The sequence below is a fragment of the Quercus robur genome, chromosome 5 (assembly GCF_932294415.1).
Source record: "Quercus robur chromosome 5, dhQueRobu3.1, whole genome shotgun sequence".
Classification (NCBI taxonomy): Eukaryota; Viridiplantae; Streptophyta; class Magnoliopsida; order Fagales; family Fagaceae; genus Quercus; species Quercus robur.
This window is the reverse complement of record NC_065538.1, coordinates 60,430,606-60,438,918: the sequence shown is the minus strand read 5'-3', so window position 1 is coordinate 60,438,918 and position 8,313 is coordinate 60,430,606. Positions and strand designations below refer to the sequence as shown.

Sequence of the window (8,313 nt, the reverse complement as noted above, 5' to 3'; positions counted from 1 at the left end):
GTAGACGCGCAAATGCACTATCCAAACACTCATTAAGTGTTCCAAATCTCAATCAGTTAGAATTAAATAAGAGCAATTAGTTAAGTTACACGGTGGTAGCGGCGCGACAGGAGAAAAAAAAGGCTTTGGAAGTGACATTAGAGAAGCTAGTTACGTTACACGATCTTGGCAAGGCTGGCGGGTCAGTTGAAAAGATGAGAACTGAAACTTCCTCTTTGAGTGCAAATTTTTCAGACCCACTAGACACTAGTACCGTGCTGACAGAGGTGATGCAGTGGGAAAAGGGTCTTGATCAAGATGTGAGGAAGGCATATCCCAAGGTAATCCCCATTCCCACGTCTTCTTGCTCTAACCCACCTGCTGTGCCTGACTCTTTAGGATTAAAGGATGAGATTCCGCCGGGTTTTGAGGGTCAATGTAGGAGCTGTGATCATGTAACTAAGGAGCTTAATATTACTGAAGGGCAGGAAGGGAAACACGGTACTTTTGAGCCAACTTTTCCACATCAATAAGCCACCAGCATATCTGATGGTATCAGTATGAATCGCCGTATCAAAAAGAAGCCTGTCCGTCAATTCCTTAGCTTTGTCTCCCCCAATCCGAGTCTCCATAACAATTAAAATCACCGGATTATGGTTATGAACCAAATATCTGATTTTGTTTTGAAAGGAAGGCTTAAGGGCACTCCTAAATTCCAAATGATGACATTCATGAGGAAACAGTGGTTAGGAGTTGGGCATTCATCAACAGGCGGCATCAGCTTCACCTCCTCCCTCAAGTTCCATCCGGTCCGCATTAAAACCTCCCTCGTCTATACCTTTCCAGGAAACCAAGTCATGTTGTGATGAAGGACTCACATCTCCATTTCCTAAGCCAGCACATGCAGGTTGAAGCACACTGTCGGCCTGAAGACTTGTACCAGCATGGTGGAGGTTTTTTTCCCCATAATGTGGGTAAGTATTGGTTGCTTCTCTAGCATTCTCCTCTCCGAGAGGCACACCATTGGATTCACACTGCATAACACAGGCGTTGGAGAAATCTGAGGTAGGCTTTCTCACACTAGCTTTTTCTCCTCCTCCGGCGAAGGCACATTCGCCAGAAATTGCCACCATGGATTTGTTGCTTCTCCCCAAGCCGGGTTTGTAAAAGGAATCCACCCATTCCTCACGCTCTTTTCAGTCAGTGGAAATATGAGCTTCCAAGCTTTCTTTAATTGCATGTTGAACCACCCCATGGTTCGAGTCGGGTAAGCTCTTACCATTTGTGAAAGTTTAAACCAATTACAATGAAAAATTTAGTAAAATGGCAAATATGCTTTACTTTAAAAAAAAGAAAAAAGAAAAAAATTTGATAGTTATAATAAAGATGAGAAGATTTGAACTCTGAATATCTCCAATGGAAACAACGAGAAGTGCTAACTAATTGAGTTAAAGTCTCTTGGCAAAATGGTTTACACTATGTGAAATATTTAAGTTTTGCCATTTTGATTTTGTTGTTATTGACATATTGTAGCAAACATAGAAAGAAATCAAGCATATGGATTTTGATGAGGTGCAAACTCGTCAGTTACAGTAGGCAGATGGAACTCCCCGTTAGCACCTGGTTCTCTTCAAGAAAGGTGGTCATCGGTGTGGTGCCTGCCACAACGTCTCCGATGCCAAAGTTAGAACAATCAAGCTGTTCGCAGAACTAGAAAGTAAGAAGTATATTTTCAGAATCTAAGTATCGTACCTTATGCTGCAAATGTGAGAGTTTTATATCTGTGAGCCTGACTGCTAGTCGTTGGAGTGTAAATGCCCTTCTTTCATAACGCCTCAAGCCCAATTATGGGGCTTTTATTAGTCTCCAACGGTTTGCTTTGCTGGTTTCGTAACTGCCCAGGTTACTTGCTGGCACCATTGAATGACCTTCCTTTCCTCGTCGTTGATGGCTTGTTCGTCATCAGGGGGTAACCTCGTCATTACGTTGACCTCGTCAAGGTAACGCGTTCTCATCAATCCCATCAATTGCCCCCCAGGTTCTGTGGTCGCCAGTGACGTGTCATGAGGACCACAGAAGGTGAAAAGTTTCTTTCATTGAGTTGTTTGTGACGCTTGGGGTTTTGTTTCGAATTTAATGAGGGATGGCAGCGCGGTATGGAACGTGGCCACGTGGCATATGCTGATTGAGGGTATTAATGGCATGACCCTTGGGTTTCCCGCTGCTTTTCAGTTTCCTTGGGTTTTTGGGTTCAAAAAACTTTTCCTTTCTTTCACTCTGGTTTTTCTTTCCCTTCCTACTCCGAGCATTTGTCCCCTTTGTTTCGTTTCTGCCATCATTCCGTTCTCATTCCGGTGACTTCGACCTTGCTCCGGCAACAAATTTCTCTGGCCTTGACTGTTCCTCTTTTCAAGGTACGCTATTCCTTCGATTTCTCAGATTTTTTCCTTCATGAACTTCTTTATAAATTCCTGATTTTCCCTTTGTCTTTTATTTTTGTTGTTTTTGTGTTTAGGCGTTTAGGATTGGGTATCCCTTTTCATGGTTAATTCCTCTGAGGTTTGGGAAGCTTGCCCCTCAGTTTCTTTCTTCTTTGCTCGCTTAGGGGCGGCTTTGGGTGTTTCTGGGGACTTTTTTCCTTTGATTGGGGATTATCTCTTTGTAGGTAGTGGTTTGAGTGTGGTTTTAGGGGAGCTATCTCCGATTTTGGGTCGGTCATTGGCTTGGTTTGAGAGAGAGACGAAGAGGATGTCTGAGGTGAGATCCAGTGAGTTAGACACTGGGTTGTCGTCTAGCGGCGGCCCGGTCGAGGGTGATACAGTCGTTTCTACCCCTCGTCAGGTTAGGGCTTTTTACGCTCTCAACGAAGAGTGTGGGCTGGACGCTGATACAGTGGCCAGGTTTAAGGATAGGTTTCAATTCCCTGCACGGGTTCGCGTTCGTCAACCTGGTCCTGATGATCGGGCTTGTCATTTCTTTCCTGGTGAAGTGTGTTTCTACGAGGCTGCTTTCACCTCAGGACTTAGGTTACCCATCCATCCTTTTGTGATGGAGCTCCTGGATTACTTTGGCATTGCCCCCGGGCAGCTTATGCCTAACTCCTGGAGGATAGTTATTAATTGTATGGAAATCTGGCTAGCGGCCAATGAGGACATGATCAAAGTAAGTGAGCTCGTCCATATATATCGTTTGAAGGAATCGAAGGAGTATGGATATTATGAACTAGTTCCTTGGACGAGGGGGACTAGAATCATTAAGGGTTTAGCCTCGTCATTCAGGTACTGGAAGTCACGTTTCATTTTTGTGTCCGGGGATGACTTTGAGACCCCTTCTAGCGAGACTTGGGGTGATATCCCAAGGTTGCTTCGTCGGTGGGGAACCCCAAACTTAGGTGCCTCCATGTTTCTTCTTGTCTGTTTATTTTTGTCTTGCATGTTTGGTCGTCACTAACCACTTGCTCATTTTCTTTTGCAGTTAAGAAACGCCCAAAGTTGAAGAGCAAATACTGGGGTCGTGTCCAGAAGGCGACTGAATACGCGAAGACGATTGAGAGCTGGGACGATCTTCTTGATCTGCGAACACTTTCTTTCTATTGTCTAGGCTCGGATCCGTCTCCTTACGTTCTGCGCAGTATTACCATCGAAGAGAAGAAGAGTAAGTGTTTGCTTCGTCAGTACTGTCCTTTACCTGCATACTTTGGATTCCTTAGTTTTTTATTTTATTTATTTATTTATTTTTTTTTGAGATGACGACCAAGTTTAATAAGGACATGTACGCCAAGATGAGGGCCAAGAAGGATGAACCCTTGTCCAATCTTGGCAAGAAGGTAATTCGCGTTACGGGGAAGGGACCATCTGTCGTCCCTCCTGCGGATGCCACTCCCATCGTCTCAGGAGTTGAAGGCGCTAGGGTGGCTTCCCCAGCTACCTCAGTTGAGGAAATCCCTACCCCGTCGTTGAAGAGGCCGAGATTGTCTGCCAAGGACAAAGAGAAGGAAAGGGTTGGTTCGTCCATCTTTGACGACGAGGGAGCGGCTGTGGAGCGGGCACATAACATTATGAGGGCTGAGGACCTTAGGGTCTTTTCTAGAGTGCCTGTTAGCGTGGTTGCAGGTCAGCACGTCCATAAAATTGTACAGGTAAGGTCGTCCACACGTTTTCCTTGGTTTCCTCTTATATCAATCTTCCCTTTCCTTTTTTATTTTTATTTATTTATTTTTTTTTTTTACTGATGCACTTAACTTCCTTCGTCAGGTGTTGGGTGAGAGCCTTCACCTCGCCTCTGAGTATCTTACTCAAGAGGCCAAGGTGGCTTCTTTGACGTCCAGGATGGAGGCTCTGGAAAAGGAGAATTCCGCACTAAAAAAGGACCTCATTGAGTCCATGGACGGGGCTGCGACCTTGAAGGAGCAAGTCAAGGCTTTGAACTCTGATCTTAGGGTTGAACGTCAGCTGAATTTGGAGAAGGACGACCAGCTTCAGGCGGCGAAGGAAAAACTGAAGACGATTGCGGCTAGGTCCGTCGAGGCTTTTCAGCAAACTGAGGAGTATTCCATAGTACTCTTCAGTTGGTACTTCAAGGGCTTCGAACTTCTTCGTAGATACCTCGTCAAGCACCCTACAGGGGTTGATCTGACGAATTTGGATTTGGAAGCGGTGGATCAAGAGATGGTTGCTGACGAGGCTGCCCAATCCTCTGTGCCTGAAGGTGATGCTCCTAATGGCGACGTCCCTAATGCTGAGAACGCTTCTGCTGCTGACGACCCGGTTACTGACGCTCCAGACGCCCGAGCCTGATCCTTAGAAAAAATTTATCACTTATATTTGCCCATTCTATTTTAGGCCCTTTTTTGGAGATGTACATATATTTTTTGTTTTTATTTTAATTTTCAGAACAATATCTTTGGGCCCTGTTAAGAGAACAAGGATAATTGCCCTATGTTTTTGGGCTTTTCTATGATTTAATGTTTATTTGCTTTTGTGGTTACACTACTGTCTGAGTTTGTGCACATGTGCGTGATTTAGCATAAACTTCTTAGCGTACCTTGTATTTAGCTGGTACTTAGTGCAATTTCCTTGTGATTTGCTCGTCATTCTTTATCCTTGTTGTGGATTTCTATCCTTCTTCTTTCTCTTTTTGTTCTTTTCCTTGCGGGTTCGCCAGTGTCCTTAGTTCGTTCAGTGGGACTTTGCCATTCGCGTAGGCCTAAGGATTATGTTTATATCTCCAGCACGTCTCGTGTGCCTTCGTCAGTGATTTACATCCGTCTCGGCGGAATCTTATCACTTGGCCACTTTTTTTTTTTTTTTTTTTTTTTTTTTTTTTTTTTTTTTAATGGTGACTTACAACCCATTAAGGAATCTCGTCACTTAGGGCTTCGTCAGTGATTTACATCCGTCTTGGCGGAATCTTATCACTTAGCCTTTTTTTTTTTTTTTTTTTTTTTTTTATCCCATTAAGGAATCTCGTCATTTAGGACTTCGTCAGTGATTTACATCCGTCTTGGCGGAATCTTATCACTTAGCCCTTTTTTTTTTTAATGGTGACTTACATCCCATTAAGGAATCTCGTCACTTAGGGCTTCGTCAGTGATTTACATCCGTCTTGGCAGAATCTTATCACTTAGCCCCTTTTTTTATGGTGACTTACATCCCATTAAGGAATCTCGTCACTTAGGGCTTCGTCGGTAATCCTGTCTTCGTCAGGGAGTGTGAATTCTGCGATGAAGTCCGCCAGAGCTTGTGCCTTGATCGCTGTTCTTGGATGGTACTCGATGTCAAATTGACTAAGTTCGATTGCCCACTGGACCATTCTCCCTGCTGCTTTTGGCTTGTTCATTGACTTCTTGATTGGTTGGTCCGTCATTACGAGAATAGGATTTGACTGGGAATATTGCCTGAGCTTGCGCGAGGCCATTATTAGTGCAAACGCAATCTTTTCAATCCTTGGGTATCTGGACTCAGCTCCTTGGAAAGCTTGGCTGACGTAGTAAACCGGGAGTTGCTTCTTGCCTTCTTCTCTAATCAAAGCTGCACTTACTGCTGAGGCTGACACTGCCAGGTATAAGTATAAGTTTTCTCCTTCTTTGGACGGGCTTAGGAGAGGTGGGTTGCTCAGGTAATGCTTTAGCTCTTGGAACGCTGCCTTGCACTCGTCGGTCCAGGCAAAAGCCTGCTTCAAGGTTTTGAAAAAGGGGAGGCATTTGTCTGTAGCCCTAGAGACGAACTTGTTTAAAGCCGCTATCCTTCCTGTGAGTTTTTGAACGTCCTTGACGGTTTTGGGTGAGGCCATGTCGATGATAGCTCGCACTTTCTCTGGGTTTGCTTCTATTCCTCTCTGGGACACCATGAATCCCAGGAACTTCCCCGAGGCTACCCCAAAAACGCACTTACTTGGGTTCAACCTCATCTGGTGTTTTTTGAGGGTTGCAAAAGTTTCCTTCAAGTCGTCTAGATGTGCAAGCTCTTCCTTACTCTTGACGAGCATATCGTCCACGTACACTTCCATGTTTTTGCTAATCTGCTGGCTGAACATTTTGTTCACGAGCCTCTGATACGTAGCTCCAGCATTTTTTAACCCAAAAGGCATTACCTTGTAGCAGTAGAGTTCTTGACTTGTGATGAATGCGGTCTTCTCCTGGTCTTCCTCAGCCATTTTTATCTGGTTATACCTCGAGAAGGCGTCCATGAACGTCAGCAACTTATGCCCGGCTGTGGAGTCCACGAGCTGGTCTATTCTTGGTAGAGGGAAGCTGTCCTTTGGGCATGCCTTGTTCAGGTCGGTGAAGTCTACGCACATCCTCCATTTCCCGTTTGCTTTCTTGACCAGGACAACATTGGCGAGCCATTCAGGATAATACACTTCCCGGATGAATCCAGCTGTCAAGAGCTTGTTAACTTCCTCTGCAACTACTTGATCCCGTTCTGGAGCGAAGGTTCTCCGTCGTTGTTGGACGGGCTTCCGTTCTGGGTCCACATTCAGCCGGTGCTGGATGACTTCTAGAGATATGCCCGGCATGTCCTCGTGACTCCATGCAAAGACATCTAGATTTTCCTTGAGGAACCTTATGAGTCTTGTCCTCATCTCGGGGCTTAGCGTCGTTCCTATCCTGGTCGTCCTATTCGCATTCCCTTCTACCAATTCCACTGTTTCTAGGGCCTCTATCTCGTCTTTCTCTTTCTCTTCAATTGTCCATGTGTGGTTCTCCCTTCCAGCCAGTACAGCGTGATAGCATTCTCTTGCTAAGACCTGATCGCCTTTCACCTCACCAACGCCGTTACCTGTTGGGAATTTCACCTTCAAACAGTAGGTTGACGTCGCCGCCCTTCACTTGTTGAGGGTGGGCCTCCCAATGATGACATTGTAGGATGAGGGACAATTTACTACCAGGAAGTCTACTTGTTTGGTCAACTGTACTGGATAGGTCCCTGCCGTCACCGTTAACGTTACTATGCCCCTGGGGTAAACCCTGTCTCCACTGAAACTGACGAGGGGAGAATTAAAAGGGCGAAGCCTTTTTGGGTCTAATCTCAGTTGCTGGAAGGCTGGGAAGTAGATGATGTCCACGAAGCTTCCGTTATCAACGAGGATCCTTTTGGTATTGAACCCTTCGATATTCAGCATTATAACCAGGGGATCATTGTGGGGCTGCTTCACTCCCATGGCGTCTCCTTCACTAAAAGACATATCTTGGTATGTTCGTCTGTGCTTGGACGGAGGCATGGCGTGGACGCTGTTCACCTGTCTATGGTATGCCTTTTTGAGTGATCTAAACGATCCTCCTGAGAATGGTCCCCCTGTGATCGTGTTTATCTCCCCGATCACCTTTCGTGGAGGCTGGGACGTATGGTTGTCATCCCGCAAGAAGGCTTCATGCTGGATTTTACTGTCGTCCCTGAACTTGCTATATTCTCCTTTCTTTACATATTTTTGTAATTTCCCTTTCCGTATTAACTCTTCTATTTGCTCCTTTAGATCTCTGCAATCCTCTGTGAGGTGGCCATGGTCTCTGTGGAACCGGCAATACTTGTTCTTGTCACGGACATTGGGTGATGAGTGTAATGGCCTGGGCCATTTGAGATAGTGCTCGTCCTTGATCTGCGTGAAAATCTTGTCAACAGGCATAACTAAGGGAGTAAATCTTACCGTCCGAGGATTTTTATCGTCCTTCCTCCTATTCCCGTCATTGTTTCGACGGTCCGATCGATCTCTCTTCTGCCCTCTACGGTCGTCTTCCCTCTTGGCCTTGTCTCCTGGCCTTTCTGTATCTTTTATGGCAGCTAGGGCATCTTCTGCATTCATGTACTTTTGTGCCTTCAGGAGCATCTCCGCCAT

At 45.4% G+C, this 8,313-nt stretch overlaps 1 protein-coding gene across 1 annotated transcript; it reads right to left on the bottom strand.

The window, feature by feature from the left end:
- Positions 1-7,305: 7,305 nt before the first annotated feature.
- LOC126728478 (uncharacterized) lies at positions 7,306-8,313 on the bottom strand. The gene is made up of 2 exons (XM_050434292.1): positions 8,125-8,313; positions 7,306-8,010 (listed from the first exon to the last, which is right to left on the bottom strand). The coding sequence occupies exons 1-2, from the start codon at positions 8,311-8,313 to the stop codon at positions 7,306-7,308; spliced, it is 894 nt and encodes a 297-aa protein (XP_050290249.1).

Coding starts and splice junctions, on each gene's coding strand:
- LOC126728478 (XM_050434292.1), bottom strand. CDS start 8,313: ATGGCGGAGATGCTCCTGAAGGCACAAAAGTACATGAATGCAGAAGAT. Junction 8,011..8,124: donor ACGATAAAAATCCTCGGACG/GTAAGATTTACT, acceptor GTCCGTGACAAG/AACAAGTATTGCCGGTTCCA.